This window comes from Saccopteryx leptura, chromosome 9, assembly GCF_036850995.1.
Source record: "Saccopteryx leptura isolate mSacLep1 chromosome 9, mSacLep1_pri_phased_curated, whole genome shotgun sequence".
NCBI classification, from domain to species: Eukaryota; Metazoa; Chordata; class Mammalia; order Chiroptera; family Emballonuridae; genus Saccopteryx; species Saccopteryx leptura.
In genome coordinates, this window is record NC_089511.1 from 42,988,033 (window position 1) to 43,015,786 (window position 27,754).

Consider the following 27,754-nt stretch of genomic DNA (forward strand, 5'->3'; position numbering starts at 1 on the left):
CAGATCATGGCATGTAGCCTGGTATGTACATGGTGCTCACTACATGTATTACTTTTTCCCTTTAATTTCTCTGCCATGAGTAACATTAATGAATACTTACCCTATTATAAGTTGCCACATTTATTAACGCCTTGCATCCTCAAAAAGCAGTTCTCAAAGTGGGGTCCCTGGACAAGAATCATCATCATCACTTGGGAACTTGCTGAAAGCACACCCCGCATCTGCTGAATCACACTCTGCCTGTGGGTCTGGCCATCTGCCCTCCGGGAGATTCTGATGCAGTTTAAGTTTGAGAACAACTCACTTCTAACAACCTTGGGAGACTATGGCTATTCTTATGCCCACAGAACAGAAGAGGAAACTAAAACTGAGAGGCTGAGTGAATCCAGGTTATGTCTGCTTAAGTATCAAATTTGAACCCAGGCCACCAGGCATCAGTCTGTCCTCAGTGCCCCTGCATTAAACCCTGATGATGTAAAGCTTGTGTAAGATACCAGGGAATTCCAGGTCACATCAGTGACTATGGCCCCAGAAAGTGGCCAGATCCCCTTCCCTGCAGCAAGAGAGCTGCATGAACAGGACGCTCCATCCCACTCCCCAGGCCCCACAGGCATAGCCACAGCCGTTTCCAACCCTTTATTGGGGCTCTGTCAGCTCCAAATAAATATAATACATTAAACCCAGAGCTGAGGGGATTGTGCACCTCAAAAGGTGCCCCCCACAACCCCAGCTGGGCAGAATAAGTTAGCGGGGGGCCTGCCAAAGGCCAGGCAGGCCAGCTCCCTGGCTGGGCAGGCGATGGCAGCTGGACTTGCACACGCTGGTCTAAAGTGCATCTTGGTTCTGTGGTCCCCATGTCTGCATGGCCCCTGGCCAGGCCACTGGGATGGGAGGGCAGGAGGTCCCTGGTGCTCACACTGTGCCAGCAGTGGTCACCGAGGTTCTGTGTCCATCTGTCCATTATGGGGGACAGCTGTGTGGCTGGCATCCTCAGGAGAAACTGTCATCAGGCCGTGGCTGGGAGTCAAAGGGAGGGTCTGAGACGGTGATGCCTTGATGCAGCTTCTCCAGCGAGAACTTCATCTGGGGGAAGGGGTGGCAGGGTGGGGAGTGAGCACTGGAGGCTAATGTCATGCCCCATCCTGTAGTTGAGGACCTGGGAAGGTCCAGAGAGGCCACATCCCCACTGCTAGGGCCACCCTGTGACATGAGCAGAGCCATACTGTACCCAGTTTAACTTCTCACAGGCAGTCGATGGAAGGGGCCCAGATGACCTGGGTTTAAGTCCAGGCTTTGTACTAATTGGGTAAGCTTGGCAAGCACCTTACCCGTCCCAGGTACCTCAGCTGAGAGATGGGTGGGTAACATACCTGCTGCAGCAGGTAACTGCAGGGATCTGCTGTGCGACCAGCTAGGGCCTGGCACACAGGGGGTACCCAATGTACTTTATTCTTATTCCCCATTGTGCAACCTTGGGCAAGTCTGACTGCCTCATTCCTCAGCATCCCTATCTGTCACATGGGGGACAAGGGAATCCCCTCATAAGCTGGCCTTGGGAAGCAAAACAGTTGGTCATTTTGGCACTTAGAGCACCCCATCTCCATCACTGTCTGCTGTTAGTGCTCACTTGAGAAGTCAACTTTGTTCCCACAGAAATTTGAGATGAAAATAATGAGAACTTAATTCAGGATGAGAAGGCCCTGCCCTCCCTTGCTCTGAGTGATGGGGCCCCAGCTTCTAACCCCTCCACCCTGTTCTGCATGGTCCTTCCCCAGAGTAAGTGTGTCTGTTGAAGTATGATTTCAGGGTGCAATGAGACCCCTAAGTAAACCTCAGTATTATGGCCCATAGTGACCAGGAACAATTTTCACTGTCACCTACAAGCTCCCCATACTCGCTCCCCACATTAGGCACTTATCCCAGCTGTCTAAAATTTGTGCTAACCCACTCTATTAATTGAGCACCTGCTGTGTGCCTGGCACTGGGCTCACACCACTAACAGCAAACACTCATAAAGTGTTTGGCAATATTCCAATGTGAACTAATTGAATCTTCACAATAACTTTGAGGTAACATCAAATACTACCCCCTTTACAGGGAGGAAGCCAAGGCCCCAAGTCACTTGCAGAAGGGCATACACCAGATTTGAACCTGGCCTTCTGTAGATTCTGTCCCTGAATTAAAGGGGTTGTATGGGGCAATACCCTTCTGGAGGTGAAACCCCCACCTCTCTTCTACCCTTATGTGATCCCTTAATCATTCCAAAGCAGGGAGGGACTCAAGGACCAAGATTTGCCTACCCCTGGCTCTTGTGACTGGCTGTGGAGTGGGCATGTGGCCCCAGCAGCCAGTGAGAGCGAGCACTTTCCTTTGGATGTCTGCCTAGAGCTGCAGGTACCACCTTGGTCTTTCTGGGGAAGAAGATGCCCCAAACTAAGCCAACCCTGGGGGTGAGCAGAGTCAAAAGATGGTACAGAGACTAATCCGTTCTGCCACTGAGTGGGTGGATCCTGCCATGCCCAAAGTCAGTCACCCTTAGACTTTCTTCCCCAGGATGAGAGCCAGTAAATTCTTTCTTCCATTCTGCTGATTTTCTGGCAACCCTGGAAGGTGGGACACTATGAATGGCTTCCTCATTTTACGGAGAAGGAAACTGAGGCCCAGAGGCATCCACCACATCTCAGGGTTTGAGTGCAGGGCCCCTCAGCCCCAGGGCCATACCTCATCTAGGAGCTCCACCGAGGCCCGCAGGATCTGCCTCCACTTGTGTACTTCAACGCTGTGGAACTGCTTCTGCAGGGCCAGGACCTCCGCCCACTCCGAGGCCGTCTGGGGGAACTTCCTGTGGGGGGTGCAGGGCTTGAGTGGAGCCTTGGCCTCCCCGCACCTGTCCAAACTCCCAACCCTCTCAGGGTACCCACTTACTCCTTGGCCAGGGTCAGACTGTGCCAGGACTCAAAGGTGTGGGCCGTCCTCTCCAGGGACCAGAGGCGGTAAAAGAGAAGGACGTTGAGGGCGATGAGAATGATGAGGCTGGGGGCAGGGGGCAGAGGTCAGGAGTCAGGACCGATGCTCCCAGAAGTCAGGCACACACACACACAACCACACCTTGAAAGGACACCATGACTACCTCCCTCTCCAGAGGAGGAAGCTAAGACTCAGAGAAGGGAAAGACACGCCTAGGGTCACACAGCCCATACGCAGCCAAGTCAGGGTTCAAACCCAGGCCTTTCTGATGCCCACACCCTTGACGGCCAAATGAGATACTCTCACTGGGAGAGCCACGGACGGACGTGGAATAGAGAAGGGGCTGCAGCCAGGGGTGAGACATGAGGTGAGCGGAGGCACAGGATGCAGGACCCTACCTCACACAGATCCTGAGGAGGCAGCAAAGGGGAGAAAAGAGATGACAGCTGCCCAGCCATCCTGCTGACCCCTCCCTCCCTGACCGCAGCTCCCAGCAGAGCATGCCCCACAGCCTCTCACTGGCCTGCCGCTGCTGGGGAACTGAGGCTGGCCCCGCGAGGCTGAGTGTGTGGCCAATCTGTCTCTCACCTCGCAGGGTCTGCTGGGAGCATGGGTCTCACTTTCGCTTCCTCAGCGTCCTGCTCCTCCACACCTCCAGACCTTCGTGCCTGTGCTCAGGTGCTCTCTGCTGTTCCAGGAAGCCCTCCCTGACTGCCCTGTCCCGCCTGGAGGAAGCCTTCATGGCCTCCCTGGTTTCTCTGTGCAGACCCTGTCCCCTCGCCTGTGCTCTCCCTATCACTTTGGTCTGGTGCCAGGACTATCTCCCAGAGCTGTCTGTCACTACTGTGTCCCCGCACCACCTAGCTCAGGGTTAGGCACAGAACACATGAATGAGATGGGTAAGTAAAACTGCTTCTTTCCTACCTCTCATGGTTCACCTAATTTTGCCTCCTTTGGGTACCTGTTCCTCCAGAAAGCCCTCCCTGTCCCCAGTATAAGGTCATGTCCCTCTGATGTCTCAGAGTCCTGGGGCCTCCCTCTCCCACCAGATGAACAGAGCAAGTACGCTGTGCACAGAGCTCTGCTGGGCACATCCCAAACATTGGCTCCTTTAATCCTTGCTATGAGGTGAGCCCACACTCCCACTTAAGCTGATGCCTAGTGAGGCCCAGGACCTGCCCAAGGTTATACAGCTAGAACGCAGATCCAGGCCTGTCTGACCCCGGAGCCCGGCCTCCTTACTCACACAATGCTGATGAGCACCAGGGCACTGGGGATGCCTGTCCCGGGACCCTGGTCCACGGATGGCTCTGAGAAGCGGGAGCTCAGGGAACCTGTGGGGAAACAACTCAGAGTCAGTCAGACTCATCAAGCTCCACCCACCTGGGCCCCCCTCCTCCACCTGCCCCGCCCAGGCCTGATGGACGCACCCGGGGTGTGCATGCCAGCTCGGGCACAGGGGTCAGGCTCTGGGTGTGGGGGCCCATCACTGTGACCCCTCCAGCTCAGGGGCCTCTTCCGTCTCCGCAGGCCTGACAGCAGTCCCCGGGTGTCTTTCCCGACTTCCTCCAGGGACAGCTTCTCAGCCTTGGCAAGCTCTCGCTCTGCAGACACAAGAGAGGGAGGGTTCTACAAGTCTGCACCCGGCCAGGCCAGGGCCCCTTCCTGCCCCGGCCAACCCTGTTCCCTACCCAGGTGGTGGAAGTAATCCTCAATGCCACTCCATGAATTCTTCTCAATGAGAGACTTCACGAGGCTCCAGGGCTGCTTCCGGTAGCGGATCTCAGAGGACACTCTAGAGTTAGGGAAATGGAGGAAGGGGGTCAGGGTCTGACTCCAGCCTTGTGGCCCATACCCAGGGGGTGCTTTTCTCCCCCTAATTCAGAGGGCCCCATAAACCCAGGGACAAAGCAGATGCACTCCTGCCACCCACCCATGGCTTCCCTGTGATCCCCGCTCACACAAAGTGCCGGCCAGTCAGCCTGAAACCCCTCCTCTGTCCACTCCCACTACCCTGGCTAGCCTCCCATCCGTCTGTAAGTGCCGCTTCATTACTGCCCACCCACTCTGGAGGCTTAATACACACCTCGCCTAACCCCTTCCGTCTTGCTGCTGCATGCAATTCCACATGGGGGTCTAAGACAGTTTGACACGTCCCCAGATGAGCTCCTGATCTTCCCCCAAGCCTACTCTACCCCATCTTCCCCATCCTGGTCAATGCATCTCCATCCTTTCAGAGGCTTCGGCCAAACACCTCCTAAGGTATTCCCGGTGCCTTAGGGACCAACACTTCTGCTTGTCAGGGTAGCAACCAACATTCTGCTGCTACCTTTGGCTGGGAGTGTCGGGCAGGGTCCCTTGGACCACTAGGGCATCAGGTGGAGGCAGCTGCTCACCGGAGACGGGACTTGTTCCGGGCAAGGCCCAGGATGCAGTAGCGGTGGGCAGTGTAGAAGTAGTCCTGGTAAGGGATGCCCTGCGTCAGCACCTCCGAGTCCACCACACACCCGCCCGCCTGCGGGCCATGCCGGAACAGCGTCTGCAGGGACAAGGGAGAGGAGAGTCCGGGCTGCCCCACCTGGCCACACCACCTGGCCATCCCACCTGGCTGGACACCCTGCCTGCTCACCTGTGTCTCTACCACTGAGGCGCTCTTGGGACCCAACGGGTTGCTGATGGGAATGGTGTAGGTCAGCACTCGGCGCTGATGGCACTTGCTGTCCCCACTCCAGGGGCTCAAGGTCACATCTGGGGCAGGGAAAAGCAGAATGAGGAGACCATTCTCCAGCCCTTTGCCCAAAGGCTGCAGGAGACTCCGCCTTTTAGAAGGTTCCAGTTGCCTGGGGCCTTGCCCCAAACCCAGGCTTCCTCCACTTCCCTGCCTTGGTGCCCACCCCATACTCCTGACACACCTAAAAGTCTAGATGTTGATGATACTTAGAGCTGGAACATCTCCCCTCCCTACACTTCCCACCACTCCTGGGTGTCTCATCCATTCCTGCACCGCCATCTTCCTCTGTACCAGTCTTCCTCAGGCCCTGGGGTCTCCTGAACACCTTCTCCTGAAAGTCCCTCCCCCCCACGGGCCTCATCTCTTCAAATCTGCCTGTCCTCTGGGGCCATGTCTCAGGGTGGTCCAACTACCCTCTGGGCTCCCCCCAGAGCTCTGGGCCCGGATACTCCCTCCGCTGTCTGACTCCTGAGCTCCTCTGCTGGTCCCAGTCCAACCCTCCCCTCACCTGGGGCTGTGGCTTCCCCTCTCCACACCTGGCTGCAGGGGCCCAGCCTCAAGGGGTTTCTCCGAGCCTGCCTCCACCCTCAGGGCCTATGCAGGTACCCTGCTGGCCCCTGGGTCCCTCTCCCCTGCCTCCACCCCTTGCCCTGGAAAAGCTCCTCCCTGGCCTTAGTTTAATTTCATGTCCTTCCAGCAGCCTTTCCTGATACCTCTCAGATCACAGCCCCCCCTCTGACACGCACACTTACTGGTGTGAGAATCTATTGTCACTAGATTCTGGGGCACATCTGTCCTGGTCTGTGCATTGAGTGGGCACTAAATGTATGACCATAAAGTCATATTTATGAAATGTGTACTATAAGCTGCTGTTCTAGATACTTTTCTAGTATTAACTCATTCAGCTCTCCTAAGACCCTGATAAAGCAGGTACTATTATCATACACCCATTATATAAAAAAAGAAACTGAGGCACAGAGAGGCTGGAACCCTGCTAGGAAAAGGCAGAAGGCTCTGGTCTCATGCTGCTACTTTTAACCCCTGCACCCTGCCACACCTGACCTGCACAGCAGTGCCCGCGGTCTCCAGGCCGGGCCTCCCCCCTCCCCTGTGCCTGGGGAACCCCCGCCCCTGACCTGTGAACTTGTACTGCTCCAGGAAGCCCTGCAGGAAGGAGGAGTCTGAGAAGAGCATCTGCTGGAGCTGCTCGGCACCCATGTGGAAGACAGAATTGATGAGGAGACGGCCAGAGAGGTCAGGAAGCAGGGCAGCCAGGTCCGCTGGGCAACAGAAAGGCAGTAAATGAAGCCACCTGCACTCCTCTTTCAAAGAAGTTCCCCAGTTTCCCTCTGGTGACCATTCCTCCCACTCCTGGCCTTGAGGGGTGGATGGGCAGCCCTCTTCTCCTAGACTGGAGTGGACACTGTGACAGAGCCTACTACACGGTCCCCTCTGCCACACGGGTGGCTTTAAGGTGGCATGTGTGCTGGTCCCAGACAATCAGAGCCACCCATGATTGGTTCAAGGCGGAGCAATCACCTAGGCCCAGCCAACTGCATTCCCAGTGATCACAGGCTCATTGGCCTGTGGCTCTTGGCCAGTGATTGGTTTGGGCGAGGGTGGGGGTGGGGGCAGAAGAGGGGTGACCCCAGGTAGCCAGTGTCTGGTTCAGAGGGATCTGTGACACCCAGGCCAGGCTAAACAGCCACAGTGATTGGTTCAGAGGGTTGTGTGTGACCCCAAGCAGCCAGAGTGATGGGTTCAAGAACTGGCTCATTCTCCACTAGGAGCCAACCCTAGAGCTTTTAGCGCAACCAACGGAAAAGCATTTTTTCTCCCCGCTAGGCCTGTCTGGAGCACGGCAGGGGCTTTCTCTGCCCTCATAGAATGAAGTTGGCACAGAAAAATAGAAATGATGATGACAGAGATAATAGCCAATATTTACTAGCCAAGCACTTTACGTGTATTACTCCTTTAATTCTCTTAACACCACCCTATGAAGTGGATATTATTATTGCTAACCCCATTTTTCAGATGAGGGAAATAAAGCCCAAAGGGGCTAAATAATTTACCCTGGTTACATAGCTAGGATCCACTGTGGCCAGAATTTGAACCTCAATAATCTGGCTTCAGAGTCTGTGCTCCTACCCACCCTGCCCTGCTATCTTTGAAGCAGAGCTCAAGATACACAGATGTTCAGCACCACCAGTTGTATGCCGTACCTGCCCACTCCCTGGATTTCTTTTAGTCCAGGGAGCCAGCAAATCCCTTGCTTAAGCCAGTCTGAATAAGGTCTGACACATACAACGAAAACAAATTATTTGGGCCACCTGCCTCACCTTCCTCCCCTGTGGACGAGGAGGAGTTACTTGTGTCCGTCAACAGCTCCTCGCTGGGCAGCAGGTCCAAGGGGCTCAGGGAAGTGGACCCATCAGGTGGGCTGGGCTCTGTGCTTGGAGGTTCGGCCACCGGAGTCACTGTCTGACTGGAAGAGGCGTCTGGCTGGCTGTCTGGCTGCTCCTCCTTGTCCTCCTCTGCCTGCATAGAATGGCTTAATCCAGCCTTGTCCCACCTCCATCCCAGCCTGAGAGCCTCCTGTGTGCCCACATCGGCTTTAAGAATTCAGGACTGTAAGGAAACCAATGCTGGGACGTCTTATGTATATAGAGGGCTTCCAGCTGAGTTTTGAGGGACCTCAACCACCCACATGAGGGCTCCTCTCCGCCCCTTCCAGGCTTGTCCTGGATGCCTGGGCCATAAACTTTCTTACATCTGTCCTGTCTATGCCTTGCCTGTGTCCTCCTCATCCATCCATCCATCCATCCATCCATCCCTCCCTCTCCTACCTCTTCTGTCTCTCACGCTTTCCATCTGTCCTCCCTTTGCCTCTCTTATTCCCTGTCTCTATTTTCCTTGCCCATCTCCCCAGCTCCGTCCTCTCCCTCCCTCTACCCCCTGACCCCTCCATCTACCTCTCAGTCCCTCTGACCATGCCCTCCCTCGTGCCCTGGAATCTGTCTCTCCCCCCAATACCACCTCTAGCCTTCCTCTGCCTCTTCCCCGCAGCGCCTTCCTGCTTACCCCGTGGTCTGCATCACTGCTGGCTCGGGAAAGGTTGGGGGTGATGCGACCACGGCGCGAACCCACTGGGCTTGGCTCCTGGCTGCGGTCAGCTGCCCCTGAGGGGGTGATGTCACTCAGGGCAATCACATCTCCCACTTCCTTGGGGCTCCTGCAGTTGAAAGGGAAGGTGTGGGATCACTATATCCTTAAGACCCCATACACCTATCTCAGTCCACCCAGGAATCCAGGAGTTCTGCACGCAGGCGCTCCTGTCTCCCCCGACCCCAGGAACCAGCTGTCAAAACCGTTGACTCACCCTAGACCGTTCAGCTGCAAGGGGCAGACATAGTCCTCATCCTCGCTGGTGAGGCCCAGCTCTGAGCCATAGCACTGATGCACCAGGTGCCAGAGCTCACGGGGACTCAGCGTCTGGGCAGGCAGGACATGGGTGGTGTTGGCCTCCACCTCACCCAGGCCAGAGCCCTTCCCACTCCAGCCCCCACCAGCTCCAGCAGTTCCCCCAGTGCCCACATGGGGGCAGCATGGTCTCCCGTCCCAGATCTCACACTCCATGGTAGCCCAGTGGGGAGAAGCCAGTATGCTGAGGGCTTTTCCCCTCAGGTTTTCACAATACTCTCACAGCTACAGGTTAATAATGGTCTCAGGTTTACAGAAGAGAATACAAAGCCCAGGAAGAAGTCATGTGCTTAAGGTCACAAGAGTGACTAGAGGCAACTCGGGGATTCAAACCTAGCCAGCCTCCATAACCTCTGCTCCTACCCGCCATACTGTCCTGTCCCCAGGCATTTCTCTAGTGTTTTCAGGAATCCTGGTCTTTCAGCTACCCGTGGCCAGAAGGGGTGGGTGACAATGATGAAATAGCAATAACAGTAATAATGATAGCAGCAGACACTCACTGAGTTGTTACCATACACTAGGCATTATTCTAATCCCACCACAAGCCAACTCAGAGTCTTTAAAACAACTCTGTAAAGTTGGTGCTAATATTTTAAGACAATGATACTGAGGTAAAGAGGTGCCCAACTGGCAGAGCGAAGATGTGATCCCAGGGGCTGGTCTAGCACCCCGCGCTAACCACTGGAAACCCTGACTCATCAAGATGACACTGCTGAGCACTTATTCTGAGCCCAACTCGGGCTCGTATGAAATAGGCAGAGTCCCCATCTAACCAGTGGGGTTCAGTGACTTACGCTCCCCACCCCCGTCACTCAGCTCCTAGGTGGTGGGGATGGAATGCCAACCCTGGCAATCTGGCTCCGGCCCCGAGCTTTGAGCCCTCCTCTGCCCTTGCTCTCCTTGCAGAATCTGACGCCACACCATCCCTCTCGGGCTCCTGCGCTAGCACTCCTGCCCCGAATGGCTATAGCTGGAGCTGCCCTGTGAGAGGAGAGGCCATGAACACAGCACTGCTGGAGGAGTGGGGGTGGGCCTGAGGTGCTACAGGCCAGCAGCGGCAGGCAGTGCCCATGCCAACCTGACATCTAGCTACCCTGCCTCCCTGCCAGCAGAACTCTGATTTGTTTGGGGTGAAAATCTTCTCCAGCCCATTCATCTTTCCACTGCCACACACCCAACTTGTTTTGTGACAGAAGGCAGTCATGTGACACAGTTCTAGTCAAAGAAATGCAGAGAGGTATCTGCTAAAGGCTTTTCCTTCCTGATAAAGGAAATTCCACTTTCTATCTACCCCTTTCCTCCTTCACACTTGGGACACTTATACGAGGGCCGGATGCTTGGAACAGTAGCAGCCCCCTTGTAACCACGAGGCAACAAGCATGTGAACAAAACATCAATACATGGAAGATGACAGTGTGGAAAAATGAGCAAGCGCTTGGGTCCTTGATGACATAGGGAAGCCTTCAAATTCACCCTGGACCACCTGCCTCCTGACCTCTTGTTATATGAGCATCCATGTGACACAGTAGCCAAGTGAAGTGCAGAACATGCCTGCATCAGGTCAGAACCCAGCTCTGCCACATAAAAGCCCATGTGACCAGGGGCAGGTCTGTCCCTCCGCACCTCACTGGTGAAATCAAGATAAGACCCATACTGCCTCATAGGGTAGTTGTGAAGATTAAATGAGTTAATTCACGTAATGCTCAGATCAGTGCCTGGCACTTAGTAACACTGTAAGTGTAATTCAGCATCTGTTTGTTCAAACCATTGTCTTGCTGGCATTTCAATCACTTGCAGCCAAATGCATCCTACGTAAACCTATGCCACCAGAGTGGGCATTCCCGGAGAGCCTGCTCCAAGCTAGCAGTCAATGGGCTACCAGACTGTAGTAAGTAAAAGTCTAAAATCCCTTACTCAAAACCTTTGGGGCAAGACATGATTCAAAATTAAGATTTGGGGTTTAAGAAAGATAATGCAATGCCGGCACTATATGCTGGAATATAGCATCAATAGTAATAACTAAATACATTACACTTAGTATTCAGTGCAGTGTATGCCAGAGGTTCTCAGGATGTGGTCCAAAGATTTTGGAGGGTCCCCTAGACGCTTTCAGGGGTCCATGAGGTAAAAATTATTTTTCTAAGTATGGTAAGTATTACTCCTAGTATGTTACTTATTTTCTTATCTTTTGTTCTCCCATGAGTATATGGTGGAGTTTTCCAGAGGTGACATGACAGGCAACCCTGTCATTTTTCTGGTGGCTAATGCAACGTGTGCTTGGGTATTCTATGTTTAAAACTTCCTAGTTTCAATTTCTTTTTTTTTTTTTTTTTTTTTTTTTTTTGCATTTTCTTTTCTGAAGCTGGAAACAGGGAGAGACAGTCAGACAGACTCCCGCATGCGCCCGACCGGGATCCACCCGGCACGCCCACCATGGGGCGACGCTCTGCCCACCAGGGGCCGATGCTCTGCCCATCCTGGGCGTCGCCATGTTGCGACCATCCTGGGCGTCGCCATATTGCGACCAGAGCCACTCTAGCGCCTGGGGCAGAGGCCACAGAGCCATCCCCAGCGCCCGGGCCATCTTTGCTCCAATGGAGCCTTGGCTGCGGGAGGGGAAGAGAGAGACAGAGAGGAAGGCGCGGCGGAGGGGTGGAGAAGCAAATGGGCGCTTCTCCTATGTGCCCTGGCCGGGAATCGAACCCGGGTCCTCCGCACGCTAGGCCGACGCTCTACCGCTGAGCCAACCGGCCAGGGCTCAATTTCTAATACAGTAAATATCGACAGATCTAACCCACTTACACCAATGCTCTTTGGAGTCTACAATTATTTTAAGGAGTGTAAAGGGTTCCTGAAACTATAAAATTTGAGAATCACTGGTATATTTTACATTGGATACTATATATTGAATTATACCTAAGATTTACCCCAGTCGTGCACATTATTAACTTTTTGTCCTGAACTACATGAATAGTCACAGAGATATAGACCTGTGCTATACAAGAGGCATGCATAGCAATTTAAGTTTAAATTAATTAAAATTACAATATACTAAAAATGTAGATCCTCAATCATACTAGCTACTTTTCAAGAGTTCAATAGGCACCTGTAGCCAGCGGCCACTTGGCTGGACAGCAGGGACAGAGAACACTTCCACCACAGCAAGAAGTCCTATATGCAGTGCTGACGTACATGATAAATACCCATGTTCTTAGCTCAGATCAGATTTTGCTACCACATATACAAGACACCTTATGGTGACGAAAGGGCATGGATACCTATTTCTAGTGGGCAGCAATACATTTTCTAGCTGGTACTAGAGCCCACAGTGGCCCCTTGGGGGGCCTATGGAGGAAGCTGCTGCTGACAGGGTGGGCCAGACATCCGTGGAGAAGAGCTCGGCAGTGCTTCCGTTCGGGCATCCCTGGCTCCCCAGTCCCTCCTGGCCACCTCTTAAGCCCCCTGCCTAGGCCTCATCCAGGCCCACCTTTTCAAGCAGCGCATTCTGCCAGAGGCGGAAGATGAGCAGGAAGCAGCGGTCCCGGGCTCCGAAGGAGGTAAAGAAATGCTGCAGGAGAGAGAGGAGTCTGATGGGGGTGTGGGAGAGACATGGAGGATGGAGGGGAAGCTCCATCCCCATCCAGCTCTGTTCCTGATCTCCACCCTGATGGGCATCCACTCATTCATCCCTTCATTCATTCCACAAAATGTTTATCCTGTGCCCAACCCGGTACTGAACGCTGGGGTCCCTGTGCTGAGGAGACGATCCCTGTCCCTGTCCCCAGAGCTCACAGTCCAGGACAGAAGACAAGCACGTCTTCAGATGCAGAGTGACTGGGCTACAATGGGGGAAGCTCAGGGCACTTTCCCAGTCTTCTCTGCCCACTAGGGTGGTAAAGTGATCTTTTTGCCAATAAAACACAAAGGGAATTCTGCTGTGAAGAGTGTGTGTGTGCGCGCGCTCTGGCCACAATTCACATTTCATTCTCCCTTCCTGTCTGGACCATTGGTGTGAGGCAGCCATCTTGGGACCATGAGGCAATATCACAAGAATAGAATGGAGTGTCAGGGAAGGGACATCTGAGTTGTAGCTACGGGGGAGGGAAGAATTTTACTATTACTCCTATCTCCAAGCAGCTGTGTGAGGGGACAGAGCGCAGGGACTGAGACAGCAGGAGGCTGGTAGAGATCCGGGTCAGAGATGACGGGAGCCTGCGCCAGCGCAGGAGCAGGGAGAACAAAGCCATAGACTGAGCGCAGTTCAGGGTGCGGGAAAAACAGCTTTGGTGGGGGAGAAGGGAGGAGCCAACTAAGATCAGTGGCCATGTGGCCTGTCAGCAGGTCCTCTCGCTCACCTTCTCGTTTTCCGTGCAGATCTGGATGGCGTTGGGGATCAGCTTGGCCGTCTTTTCCTTCTTCAGGCACGTCACTTCCTTCAACTGGATGGAAATCTAAGAAGGACAGGCGGGTGAGGAGGGGCCAGCGCCTGGCCTGCCCGGGGGCCCCTTCTCATCCCTCTGCGGGCTCACTGTTGTCTCCCAGCGGAAGATGTTGCTGTAGAAGCAGATCCAGTTCTCGGAGAGATAGAGGCGGCCCTGGAGGAGGATCTCGCGCTGCAAGGCACAGGAGTAATCTGAGGCGGCCAGGGGAGAGACGGGCAGACACCCGAGTCACACGGCTGCTCTGGCAAGCACCGACGTGGAGAGGGTCGGGAGGTAGAGCTAGGAGCTCAGGGTCAGGTCCAGGACTGGGTGGGCAACAGGACTTACCCACAATGAGGCGTTCGGCTTCAGGGAGCTTGCTGAACAGCTTCCGAAAGTCCTCGTTCCGCTGTTTGTATGTGGGGCTCAGCATCTGGGGCAAGTTTGGGAGGTGTGAACCCACATGGGGTTTACATCCCTAATTCTGACCCACTATGCTCCCGGAGGGTTCTCAGTCTCCTCTGCCCCAGACAAGCTCTCTGAGGCTTCAAGACTAGCTCATTCTGGCTTCCACTACCAATAATACAAGAGGAACCATTACGAGAGCTCCTATTTATTGATTTCTACATAAGGAAGACCCTATATCATAAACCCATCAGCATCACTGACTCAGTGGAAGTTCCCTTCAGCGTTGTGAGGTTGGCACTATTTCTCAAGGAGAGGGGGCCCAGAGAGGTTAAGCAAATCACTCAAGGTCATACAGCACATAAGTCGCTACACAAGTGTGACCTGAGCTCTGCTGACTCCAGCACCCCCTTCTTGACTGCCATCCCCCTCCCTCTCACCCTCCAGTAAGTCCCCCACCCAATACTTACACTGTACCAGCTTTGCATCTTCTGCAAGAGAAAGGAGTGGAATCAGAACAAGCTCCTGGATGCTCCGCCTCCCACCCTTCTCCCCACCCCTCCTGGGCCTGCACCAACCTTGCTGTTGCGGATGAAGTTCCGGCTGCCCAGGCTCTGGGTGCTGGGTGTCCCGGGAACCCCACCCTTCTCTGAGGAGCTATCTGACCCCTTCTCCACCATGGTGCCTAGTTCTGACTCAGGCGGAGGTCGGCTTGGAGGCAAGAGCTGCAGCCGCTTACGGAGAGATGGGGAGCTGCTTGGCGTGCTCCGGCCAGAGTGGGGGGTGGTACTGGGGTAGAGGAAGGAAAAAAGGGGTTATGGGGCAACATAGGCCGGGGTGTGTAGACAGGCCTATCTTGGAAGGCCTACCCATCCACTCCGCTCCACTCCACTTCCTAGCAGCATGGCCCAGAGCAGGTTCCCTAACTCTCTGTACCCGTTACTTCATTTGTGACCTGGGGTGAGAAATACATGTCCTCACCTGGTTGTCTGGAGGACTCAGTGAACCAATACATGAACAGCGCTTCTAACAAAGCCTGGCATACCATGAGCTCTCAGTATGCTTGCTGGTTTTTTAATTAGCTTATTAGTCATTCATACAATGAATACTTACTGAGCAGCCACTTTCCATTCAGCTGCTTGAGCTAAAAACCTAAGCATCTTATTTTTTCGCTTGCTTACCCTATTTCCTTTAGCAAGTCCCACCTAGTCGACCTCCAAAAATCTATTTCCAAGATTTCTATTATGCCCACTTCCCCTGCTCCTGTGCCCTGGCCCAGCCTCCACCCTCGGCCTCCTGCACACCAGCAGCCCCTACGATCCGCTCCCCACACGCGGCCAGCAGGGGCCTATGAACGAGAGTCAAGTCAGGTCAGGAACTTTCTGCTTAAGTCCTCACCAGGCTGTACCTCAATTCAGCTAAAAGCAAAGTCCTTACCTTGGTATCCAATGCCCTCGGTAGTCCCTGTCACTCCCTCGGCCTCCTTCTGTCCCTTAAGCCCACCAAGTACAGTTCCTCATCACCTCTCTTCCCTGCGCCTGTGTCCCTCTGCAGCCCCAGAACAAGCAGCTGTCTTATTCTTTCAATTCTTTCTTCCCCTGGTGGCCCAGCATCACGCACACTCTCTCAACATACCCTAACCGCCTGTTCAGTTTGTTCACTCTGCCCTAGACTACGAACTTAAGGGAGTCCTGGTTGCCACCGCGAACCCAGCACCCAAAACTGTACCTGGCAGAGTGAACTCTGAATACACACTGGTGAGTACATGAAAATCCGTGCGCTGCCTAGCGCTGGGAGCAGCAGGGACCAGGTATGGTTCCCGCCTTGGGGACTAGGCCTGCTGCTGGGAGGCAGCCCCAGAACAAGCAGAACTTTCAGACTGAATAAACACAAACTGTCACAGGGCTGTGGACTTAGTCTGGGAAACATTAAGGGGACACTTGTTGACGTTCTATCAGGACCCAATATCGTGGCAAGTTCTGCATATGAATTGTACTGTTCCTCATATAATTCTGTACATTTGATACTATTACCACCCCCTTCACAGGGGAATGAACCGAAGCCCCAAACAGCAAACTACCTGCCAACGGTTTAATTCAGAGCAGGACTCCAACATGGGGGGCTCGATCTCCCCTGGGAGGAGGTAGGAGTACCAGTACCTCAACCATTTGGGCTCTTTGAACTTTGGGGCTCTCTCTAGCCTCCAAACTTTAGCACATGTTCTTCCCTTTGCCCAGCCTGTCCTTTTTTTGCCACAAGTTCTTACGTGTCGTTCAGGTCTCTTGCTCCATATCTCCCCACTCCTGGACACTGCACCCTGCTCCTGTGGGTCCTCACAGCTCCCACCTCAGCTCTCATCACTGCCTAGGGTTCCCTCATTCCAGCCCTGACTACTCTGTGCTGTCACTGTTCGGTGACAACTCCATTTCCCCCACAGATCTGTAAGCTCCCTGTGGTCTTGGTCACTCACCTGTCCCTAGAGTTGCTCAGGACAGGGCCCCAGGTAGGCATTCATGCCATACTTGTGCAAGGAATTTGTAGAAATAAACAAAACAGATGGTGAGCTGGACCACCACCACTCCTCTTAGACCATCAAAGCCACTTTGTCCCAAGGTCTCTCTGCTCCGTTCCTGCCCCCCTCACGCAGCCAGAGTGAGCCTGTGAACCAGTCAGGTCAGGGCCTTCCTGGTAAGCCCTTCCCCCGCTGTCCCTCACTCAGGGTGGGCGCTCTCAGTGCCCCCTTGCTCACTCTTCTCCAGCTCCTGCCTTGACTGTTCCTTCTGCCCAAATGCCCTTCCTCCTCAATGTCTGCGGGGCTCCCTCACCTCCTTCAGGTCTCTGCTCAACAGACACGTCACATTTCCAAGACATGTTCCCTCGCCTATTAAAACACACTCCCCACCTCCCAACCCTCCTTCCTCTCCATCTCTCCTCTCCGCATGTCCCCTGCCTGACCGTTTGTATTTGTCCTTGTTCTTACCCTCACACACAGGAGGTGGGCTCCAGGGGGAAGGAAGTTTTGTTCCTGGCTGCATGCTCCTCCAGTATCTGCTCTTGTGGACAAAATGAATGAATGGCCCTCCAACACCCCTACCCCCACCCCAGAACTTGGAGTCAGCCAGGTGTGTGACCTGCCCAATCCTCTGAGGGCTGAAACCACAGCAGGCCTGTTTGGCCACTTCTCTGTGTAACCTTGGGCAAGTGCCTAAACATTTGTGTGCCCGTTTCTTCTTGAGTAAAATGGGAATATAACAGTATTCACCTCACAGGGTTGTCTGGAGAAGGGCACATGCACACACAGCCACCACATGGAAGGCATTCTGGTTTGGTCACTTGGGACTATCAGACTGAAATGGAGTGCATGGCCCTGCCACTGCCGCAGAACACCTATCTCTAAGATGCTACGCTGACCCTGACAAAAATGGCAAGACACTTCAGCCTAATGCATGGAGCCCAAACTGACCCCAACTGCAGCCATTTACTCTCTGCCACCTGTCATGCACCAGGCACTGGACACAAAGAAGTAAGCAAACCAGGTATAATCCCTGCCCACAGGACCTGATGTTCTGTTTGGGGAACAATCAGTAAGGAAACATGTAAACGAGGATGATCTCATTGACAGTAGTCACGTCAACAGCACTAGCAACACTGGAATTTGTAAGAAATGTAGATTCTGGGATCCACTACAGGCGTACATGTCCCCTGGACATGATGTGGTCCAGGAGACTCTGGTACGTGCTCAAGTTGGAGAACCACAGTGATAAAGGAGGACCAAGCAGGTGGTTGGGGTGCAGGGCACATTTGAGCGGAGCCCCAGGGATAAAAATTAGATCTGTCAAGGGGAGGGGGGAAATGGTTTTAGGGGCAGGAACAGTGAGTTCAGAGACAGAGCTGAGTTTGGCAGGTCTGAAGAGTGAGGTGGAGAGTAGGGTTAGGGAAGGAAGACAGGAAGGCACAGGCCCACCTAACAGGCCCTGTGGGCTCTGGTCAGGAGTTTGGGCTTCACCCTAAGGGCTCTGGTGAGCTATAGATGGGTTCTGAAGGAAAGGCGACCACATCCCTCCCTGCCTCATCTTCTCCCCTCTGGTGTGAACTGCAGACCCCTCCCCAACCTGTCCTATTTTCCCACAGCCGCAGGTCAGGGGAGGGCATCTAAGGACAGGTCTAACACACACCCACAGATCAGCACAGGGCCTGAATCCCCATATCTTGCTTCTTGGCAGAAGAAACAGGAAGTGCTCAAGGGCAGACATAGCCCTGAGTTGCCCAATAAGGCAGCCTGCAGCAGAGAGAAGGGAGGAGCCCCAAGTGGCTAGAGAACCGTTATGGGGGCGGGGCCTCAGAAGAGAAAGGGATTTTGCCATTGCAGACACCTCACCTCTGGCTTCCTGGACCTCAACAGGCCCAGACCTCCCTCTGGTCAGAGAGGGGCAGATGCACAAAGAGGTGTGCATAAGAGCAAAACTCGACAGCCAGTGTCACATGCAAACTAGTTCCCTACAACTGCAAGAAGTCTTCTTAACACCCCCACCCCCAACAGTAGTACCACAGGGATGTCATGGTCACACACAGAACCACGAGTCCCAGCCTAATTACACACACACCACCACATTATATGTGTTCTACAGCCACAAAGTCCCAGAAGTTAATCACACACTCATGTGCATGCACACACACATGCAGTTGCAGGTCACAGAAACACAGAAAACCATGAAAAGTCCCAGGTAAGTTACATTCACACATACAGCTACAAGAACACCTCAGAGAAGAGCTGAACGCAAATAGCATTCCCAGTTACAGAGTCACGCAGTGAAAGGACAGTCTCAGAGGACCCCAGCTAACACATGCATAACCTAGGGAAATTAAGTTACAGGACCAGCTCAGCTCCCGGTGTTCACCATCTGGTGGGGAAGACAAGGCAGAGGCCTGCTCTAACATGCCAAGGAATGGCAGTGTCAGCGACTGTCGCTGACAGAGAACCCTGACACTTGCACAGAAGTGGACTCAGAATAATGCAGGCCCAGGGGTTGTAGCCATATCTCAACACAGTGGGCAGGCATTGAAATAACAAATGCGACATGCTTTATAAATTGTAACAGAACAATGTCAGTTATGATTATTGCCCTGGAGAGTCAAGAGTACCTCAGGAGGAAGGGTCCGAGAGCCACAAGGGATCTCTGTTTCACTTGCTCTTCATACACACAAATCCCCAGAGGGTCCCAGCTGCACACATGGAAGCCCAGACACATACACAGAACAATGCCACAAATGGACACACGCAGAAACTTTCACTCAAAGATGGAAACTGAGGTAAATTATATGCACAATCCCAAAGGGCCCCAGACATGCTTGGACACAGAGGTAACTGACATGTGCACACAGAACTTGGTTCAGAGGTAAATTATAGGCGCATTTAGAGGCAGAGGGTTGTAGCAGCAAACACAGAGCCCCAGACACATGATCACACGTTACAGTCACAACTGGACACACAGTCAATTTACAATGACACCTAAAACCACAGTTGGAATCAGATGTAAATTACACACACAAACACACAAAAAAATCAGGGAGGATCACAGCTGTCTGCACCCTAGGAATCTAGACACATGTACACATACTCCAAAGCCCCAGTCTGACAGCAGAGGTCTGATGAGATACATTACACACATATAACCACAGAAGGTCATAGCCACACACACCTACAGAGTCACAACCAAACACATGCAGAGAACTTACACATGGAATTCGAGGTAAATTACACACACAGCCAAAAAGGATCACAGCAGCCTGCACGCTAAGAACAGAGACACACATACACAAACTTTCAAAACACCTAACAATTCATAATCGGAAACACCAGGCCCAGAAACGGTGCTGGAGGACCCCACGGGGGTCAGGCACGGGGTGGGCCGGCCACACGGAAACCCCCATCCCACTAGCTACGACCAAGATTCGCGACAGATAAGGATGGTGGGAGGAAGCTCAGATATGAAGGGGCTGCTCTCGGGCCTGCCCCGGGGTCCGCGGCCTGTGAGCCCTCTCAGCCTCCAGCCCAGGCCCAAGGATCCGAGTCAGCGTCGCTCCCACCCCTCCCCTCCTCTCCCAAGCAGGGTCGAGACAGGCCGGGAGCCCTCCCCGCAGGCCGCACTCCCCGCAGAATCAGCCCGAGACCCCCAGCCAACCTGGCGCATCGCGCCCTGGCAGTGACCAGCCAGGCCGGAGCCTCCTCGCCATCCGCGCTCCGCTGCCGTGGGCACCCCAGGACCTCGAAACCCCTCCCCAGCCCGGGCCGGGTCCACGTGCACAGGCTCCGGGACCTCCGCTCCGTCGCCGTCGATCCCCTGCCCCGTCCGGGCGCCCCCCCTCCCCGCCTCCCTTCACTCCCCGCCCGGTCCCTTACTCGAACATGGATGCGGCGGCGGGCGCGCCCAGCCGCAGGGCAGGGCCGGGCCGGCTGAGCGGGGCTGGGCCGAGTTAGGAGTCCCCGCAGGACACCCGTCTCGCCTTTCGAAGCCGCCTCCCCACCCGCCCCGGCGCCCGCACAAAAGGCCTAAACTGCCGGAGGCCGCCGCAGCGTCACGCACCCCTTCCCGCCCCCGCCCCCGCGCGTCACGGCGCCGCCCCCCGCCCGCGGTGGGGGAGGGGGAGAAGCGGGCCCAGGCGGGGGCGGGGCCTAGAGTCTGGAGGCGGCTGCGGAGAAGGAGCAAGGGAGAGAGGGAGACGTGGGAGAGGGATGGCGGGAGGTGGGGTGGCAGCGAGGGGTGTCCCGAGGGAGCAGTAGAGACAGAGGCACTTGGGAGCGCAAGGGGAGAAAGAGCGAGACCGAGAAATCGAGAGGGGACGCCAGAGATACATGGAGACAGCCAGAGAGGGGAAGAGAAAGAGGTAGACCAAGCATCTAAGGAGAGAGAGAGAGGAACACGGAGGCCGACTTGGTTAAAACAAAACGCCTTGACACAGCTGCCACCCTCTCCCCTGGTGTTTGGAAAGGGGTCCTCAGCTCCAATGATGCCCCGGGCTGGAAGCTTTCCCTGCCCGCCCGGATTGAGAGGTGGGGCGCAGCTGGGGGCGGATGGCGATTCTAGGAAACCTAGGTGTTGGGACGTCGTGCACTGGGGGTGGGGTGGGTTTCGCGGATGCTGGAAGGGCGTGGGGCCCCTGGGCCGCCTCCTACCAACAGCCCGGTGTCTGAGCTGCTGGTGGTCCCAGCGCCTAAGTCCTGGGACCCCTCTCCGTCTCAGAGCCGGTCAGCCAGACCAAGTTAGAAAACAGTTTGTCTAGCGTTTATCAATGCTGTGACCTTGAGTAAATCAGCTCAGCCTTGGGGATCCCACTATCTCTATTAAGCGGTTTCCCATGGGACAGTGTGGGGAAGAGCAGCAGCAGGGGATACCTGCCCTCAAAGATGGGAAGTGAGTGGCTCAGGGCACCCAGCACGTAGGCTGCAGAGTTGGACGCAATGCTGCTCTTGTGGCCGTAACCTGCGCCTATCTCTGTGGCCGCTGCTCGAGTCCATTCGTCCTGGACTCCTGTGCCTGAGAACACAGAATATGAGTTCCACGTACAGCTTCAGAGTCTTGCATCTCACGCCCTTGCAGGATGGGCTGTGCCTCTTGAAAAACAATCCATTCCCATCCCTCACCCCAGCCTCTAAACAGCCCAACTCGACTTCTCTATTTTAGTGGATGGCAGGCCCCAAACTTCAGTCTTTAATGACCTCTCTTTTTCTCTCACACGCACTCAAATATCTCAGCAGACTGTGTGCTGCACCTGCACAATCCATTCAGAATCTAAATCTCCCCTCCACTGCCCCACGCTGGCCAGCCTCCATCCTCTCCCTCCGGGACAGCACAGCTGCTTCCCCCCAGTCTCCTAACCGATTCCGCCCCCACAGGCTGCCGGCAGGAGCCTGTGAACCCTTCTGTGGCTCCACCTCATTCCAGCTAAAAACGAAGCCCTCCCCTCTGTGCCCAAGACACCGCTTTGACTTCAAATCTGTCTCCCCCTGCTCACTCCCTCTAGCCAGTGGTGGGATTCAAATAATTTAACAACCGGTTCTCTGCCCTACTGACCGTTTTAAGTATAAAAATATATATATACTGTAAGGTAGTTTATTTCATGCATTTAATACTGAAGAACAATAAAAGAGATACACAAAACTATGTTATAAGAAAGAGTTTTAAAATATTAATGAAAAAATATTAAATAATACCTGACAAAAAAAACCCCAATAAAACTGTTATTTAAGATATTTCCAATGACAGCTTGTTGCCCCCTGGTTGTTTGGCACTTTTTCTCTTTATGTTATATGTTTGTTTACTGAAATAACAAACGCAAGGGAATTAAAATGTAGTATTTCATTAAAGGTATAATAAGTTTTATGAAATGAATAAATAAATATTAAGAAGCAAAGTTCCATCAAATTTTTTTTACCTATGAACAGAATGAACATTACTATGGGTGCTTAGAATATGCTGTTGTGCAGATGAACATTAAAAAAGTAAGAAATGTAAATGTGATTTCCACATTTGGCGTCTGCACAGATATCCGCCTTAGAGAGAACCCTGACTACAAGTGCCATTTTTTTTTGTATTTTTCCGAAGTGAAAAGGGGGAGAGAGGCAGACAGACAGACTTCCGCATGCACCCAACGGGGATCTACCCGGCATGCCCGCCAGGGGGCAATGCTCAGCCCCTCTGGGGCGTTTCTCTGCTGCAATCAGAGCCATTCTAGCGCCTGAGGCAGAGGCCATGGAGCCATCCTTAGCACCCAGGCCAACTTTGCTCCAGTGGAGCCTTGGCTGCAGGAGGGGAAGAAAGAGAGAGAAAGAAGGGGGAAGGGTGGAGAAGCATATGGGCGCTTCTCCTGTGTATCCTGGCTGGGAATCGAACCCGGGACTTCCACACGTCGGGCCGACGTTCTAATGCTGAGCCAACCAGCCAGGGCCACAAGTGCCATTTTAGCAACCGATTCATTTAACTCAACAAAAAATTAGGTATCGGTTCATACCTGCGGACTGCTGAATCCCACCACTGCCTTCAGCCCTTAGCTTTCCTGCTATTTCTCTCACTAGGTGCAATCCTGCCCAGGGGCCTTTGCACTTGCTGTTCCCTCTGCTTGCAAGCTCTTCCCGGGTTCTTCCCTTCCCTACCTCTCACCCTCAGAGAGAGGCCTTCCTTCCACCATCTCACTCTGTGTCACTACTCTTTTTGCCTGTTTCTTCTTTTGAAATACTTAAACAAGCCCTGGCCGGTTGGCTCAGCGGTAGAGCGTCGGCCTAGCGTGCGGAGGACCCGGGTTCGATTCCCGGCCAGGGCACACAGGAGAAGCGCCCATTTGCTTCTCCACCCCTCCGCCGCGCTTTCCCTCTCTGTCTCTCTCTTCCCCTCCCGCAGCCAAGGCTCCATTGGAGCAAAGATGGCCCGGGCGCTGGGGATGGCTCTGTGGCCTCTGCCCCAGGCGCTAGAGTGGCTCTGGTCGCAGCATGGCGACGCCCAGGATGGGCAGAGCATCGCCCCCTGGAGGGCAGAGCATCGCCCCTGGTGGGCGTGCCGGGTGGATCCCGGTCGGGCGCATGCGGGAGTCTGTCTGACTGTCTCTCCCTGTTTCCAGCTTCAGAAAAAAAAAAAAAAAAGAAATAAATACTTAAACATTTTTCATTAGGGAATGTCAAACAAGAAAAAATATAACGGTTGTCTATATCCCCACCAGCCAAATGTAACTGATGTGGACATTTTGCCATTTTTTACTTCAGATCTTTCTTTTTTAAAAATAAATAAATGATTAGAGTTACAATCAAAGGCCCAGATCCCTCTCCTGTTTTCTGCCTCTGCCCCCAAGTACACACTGCCCAGAAGTTGGTGTTTGTTCTTCCTGTGTATTTTCCATCAATTTTTCTCCATAGGGATGCATGCACCCACAATGTATTATGTACTATTTTCAGTGTCTTAAGAAGCTATGCAATTAGGCTCCTCGTGTATCATTTTACAACCTGCTTTCTCCATCATCATTGTTTCTGAGATTTCTCCATTTTGACACACAGTGCTCTACTTCATAAACTTTAATCAAGTGTTCATTGTTGGAAGAAATCACAGTGGATATTTCTCTTCAGGGCCAAAGAGTTCTTTCCTGTTTTCCCCTGTGCCCTTGAACCTCCCAGTTCCTGTCTACTTATGCCAGAAGTAGTGTTTCTTTGCAGCAGTTTTGTTTAAATTTAAAAAAAAATTTTTTTTTGCCTGTGAACTGTAGCAGGAAATAGATTTTATATTGGCTTCCAGTACACACTCAGAAATATATGTAATGTCACAAAAATTGCAGGAAACCACACTTATTCACTATGCCTCATACACCATATTATTTTCAATTCTATTATAGTTCGGTTTGGGGAAAAGCGCTGATTGTAACACCCTACACTGATTTCATGGTTCTTAAATGGGTCATGACCCACAGTTTGAAAATCACTGAGCTCATCACTGGGTCGGAGGGGTTGTCCATCTCCAGTTTTATAAGCACTGCTCAGCTGAGCACAGACGTGCTTGTCCCAGTTCATACTCCCAGATGCAGGTTTTTGTTTGTGCATCTATTTTACAACTTCTAGTCAGGCTAAGGCCACAATTCTAACTGAACTTCAGCTCCCTACCTGGGCAGTGACAGCCACAGGAAACCCACTCTTGAACATGAGCCCCTAGAAAGAGAAAAACTCTTTCTGGTCCCACCACCTAAGTCTTACCTGTCCTGGTGCAGACTCTCCAGGTCTGGAGTCCTCGGCAGCTGTAGGCGCCGGGCTGTCGGGGTGCAATGGGGTGACTCTCCATCACTGGATGGCGTTATCTCAATGGAGGGCACCTCCAGGAGCCTCCAGGGCTCAGGGGCCAGACCCTCAGCTCTGCCACCTTGTGGCTGCTGGCTCTGCCACTCAGCTGGGGGGAGAAGTGAGTCCTGGGCATGACCCTGGGTCTGCAGGGGTGCCTCAGGCAGCAGGGACAAGAGCTCAGCCATGGAGAAGGCTCTGCCTGCTTGATTAGGGGTCTTGGGTAGCAGGTGCAGTTTCTAGGAGAGAAAAGAGAGGTGAAGGGGAAAGCTCCTGCCCCAGCTCTGGCCCCACCCAAAAAGGGAGATGAGCTGAGGAGCAGAGAGCCCTGTGTGGGGTCAGAGAGGTTTGGGTAGGATTCCTACCTCTGCCAGTATCCTCCCTTCATGACCCTAAGCCTCAGTTTCCTTTTCTGAAAACTAAAGGTCCTGATGCTGACATCCCAGGGTGGCTAAGCAATGTCAGAGAGCCCTGACATACGGAGCCCTTGGCCTAGGGCCCAGCACACAGTAAGTGGTCAGTAAAGGTTCATGAAACCTGTTCGGGTCCAGGCTTTATATTTTCCTGAGTATTCACCAAGGCTACGCCCTTGGTTTTCTATAAACCCACCGCCCAACTCCCTTCCACACACGGGGCCAGGAAGGGGCCAGGCCTGGGTAACGGCTGATCAAGAGCGGCAGAATCCAGGATTTCCCTTCCCTGTTTGCTCAGCAATTGCCCCTCCCAGGACAAACAGTCGGAGGGTGGCCGGCCTGCTCTTCGGCCTCCTCAGATGAGAGGAAGCCAGGCCAGTTCCTGTGGTTGCAGCTGTGATATTGGAGGCTGTCTGGGTCTGAGGATCAGTGTCTCTGTCCACACAGCAAGGGTTCTTGGCACCTAGCTGCCAAAGCATAGGGAAGGAGAACATGGGGGACCCAGAGAGGGTTTCCCCTGGTTCAGGGAAGACTCTCACTCTTATGGGCTAGGCCTGGACCCCAGGGTCCTTTCCAGACACCCAAATACCCCTACCTTATGGCTTCTACCTCCTGTCCTCACACGGTTTGGACTTCCAGGGTAAGGGCAAGAGGATAAGCCCTCCCCTCCTCTCAGGAGTCCTGGCTGGGGCAGAGAGTCATGACCTTGCCAGTCGGAATAGCATGTCATCGGAGTCGTGTTCCCCTCTGGCCAGCTGGGAGAAAAGACAAAGTGGGGGTGGGGGTGTTTACACCGTACAGGAGGCTGAAGTGGGCTGTCCCGCCTTTCCCTCTTGACTGCCCTGTTGAGGAAGGGTCTGTCTTCACCCTAGGCCTCTCCTGAGCCATCCCCCTGCTGGCTGGCCGCCCGCGCGCCCCAGCCTGGCTTCTCTCCCACTACTTACTTTCCCAGAACTGCTCCTCCAAGCCTAGGGATCCCCCAGGTGGTCAAATCCGGCAAACTTTCCACTTCTCAGCTTCCTTCCCTGTTCTCAGAAGCTGGAACCTGGGAGCCCCCTCTTCCTTCTGGGAGGTTCTCACAGCTTCCAGAAGGCCGGAGTTTCTGGCTCTCCCCCCACCTCTCTTTTATGCACAGCCCTGTCTCCTGCACCTGACCTGGAGAAGCCAGGGTTCCCCCTGGCTCAGTCCAGGCACTTCTCTGATTTTTCCTTTTTTTTTTTTTTTTACATAATAATCAACACATACTAAAGTATGTCTGTACCATAAATGTGAGTTACAAAGTGTAACAATAAGATGAACCCCGTGACCCCCACTCACCCATCTGGAGAACCAGAGCGCCCTGTGAAGTGCTCCCCGCCCCCACTGCCTTAGGCCTCTCCCCCCATCCCGCCATACCTCCTTCCAGAAGGGTGATGGAGATCACCCTTCATTTGTCTGATATCATTCCTTCACATTTTTAATAGTTTTTATCACATTGGTATACATCCCAATGTATTTTTTAGTTTTACTTGCCATGTGTCATCTTCTGTGAACCTGCTCTTCTCACTCAACATTCTCTCTAAGAATCATGCATAGGGGTGCAGATAGTTACACTTCATCTGTTTTTGCTGGGGCACAATATTCCATTGTGGGAGTAAACCACAATTTATGTATCCGTTGTTCCTGCCCATGGACACTGGGTTGTGTCTGTTTCTCTGATCTGATGGCCAGAGCTGCCCGGAAAGTTCCTGGATGTGCTTCTCGGGTAACTCCCGCGTGAGCCGGTGTCCCGCTGATGCCTCCCCTGTGCAGGTCTGTCTCAGAGTGCTCAGGCTGGTTCCACGGATCTGTCTGGCCTTGGGTCTATGAAATAGTATCTCAATTACTTTAGCTTCAAAGTAAGTTTTGAGATCTGGCAAAGAAAGTCTTTCCATCTTGTTTCTCTTCCCCAGAATCAGCTTGTCAAGTTCCAAGAGGAGAACAAAAAAATGGGGACTTAATTGCTATGCTATAAACAGCAATTGATACCTTTACCAATACCTGGGCTTTGCAAAATGTGCATGTGGGATCACTTTCCATGATGTATGTAGTAAAACATGTAGGTATGTTTTATTTATTTATTTTCTCAATCCCTCAGGTTTATTTCAATGTCACTCTGTGTGTTTAGATATATTTTTTAATTGTGATACACACATTAACATAAATGTTACCATGGTAGCCTTGGCTGCGGGAGGGGAAGAGAGAGACAGAGAGGAAGGAGGGGGAGGGTGGAGAAGCAAATGGGCGCTTATCCTATGTGCCTTGGCCGGGAATCGAACCCGGGTCCCCCGCACGCCAGGCCGACGCTCTACCGCTGAGCCAACTGGCCAGGGCCCCATGGTAGCCATTTTTAAGTGTATAGTCCAGGAGTGTTAAGTCCTTTCAAATTGTGCAACCATCACCCTCATGTGTTTAAGGACCTTTGAAAAATAAAGTTTCTCATAAGGTTCTTTTATATTTTTTTGTTAGATATTTTTTTCCCATTGGTCTTTTATATTTTTAAAACCCT

General features: G+C 53.2%; 1 protein-coding gene across 5 annotated transcripts; it reads right to left on the reverse strand.

The window, feature by feature from the left end:
• Window positions 1-621: 621 nt before the first annotated feature.
• GRAMD1A (GRAM domain containing 1A) lies at window positions 622-25,972 on the reverse strand. 5 transcript variants are annotated; one of them, XM_066348222.1, is made up of 20 exons: window positions 25,823-25,972; window positions 24,734-25,053; window positions 14,583-14,793; window positions 14,475-14,495; window positions 13,948-14,032; window positions 13,708-13,811; window positions 13,534-13,629; window positions 12,666-12,746; window positions 9,078-9,190; window positions 8,780-8,930; window positions 8,038-8,236; window positions 6,835-6,978; window positions 5,597-5,715; window positions 5,364-5,506; window positions 4,659-4,762; window positions 4,398-4,571; window positions 4,214-4,301; window positions 2,926-3,033; window positions 2,722-2,842; window positions 622-1,083 (listed from the first exon to the last, which is right to left on the reverse strand). In XM_066348222.1, the coding sequence occupies exons 1-20, from the start codon at window positions 25,955-25,957 to the stop codon at window positions 991-993; spliced, it is 2,610 nt and encodes an 869-aa protein (XP_066204319.1). In that variant the 5' UTR covers window positions 25,958-25,972; the 3' UTR covers window positions 622-990. The 5 variants fall into 5 exon arrangements, with proteins under 5 accessions (XP_066204319.1, XP_066204322.1, XP_066204321.1 ...); XM_066348225.1 differs by lacking the exons at window positions 24,734-25,053; window positions 25,823-25,972 and adding exons at window positions 16,985-17,052; window positions 20,405-20,584; XM_066348224.1 differs by lacking the exons at window positions 24,734-25,053; window positions 25,823-25,972 and adding exons at window positions 16,985-17,057; window positions 20,405-20,584.
• Window positions 25,973-27,754: the final 1,782 nt, after the last annotated feature.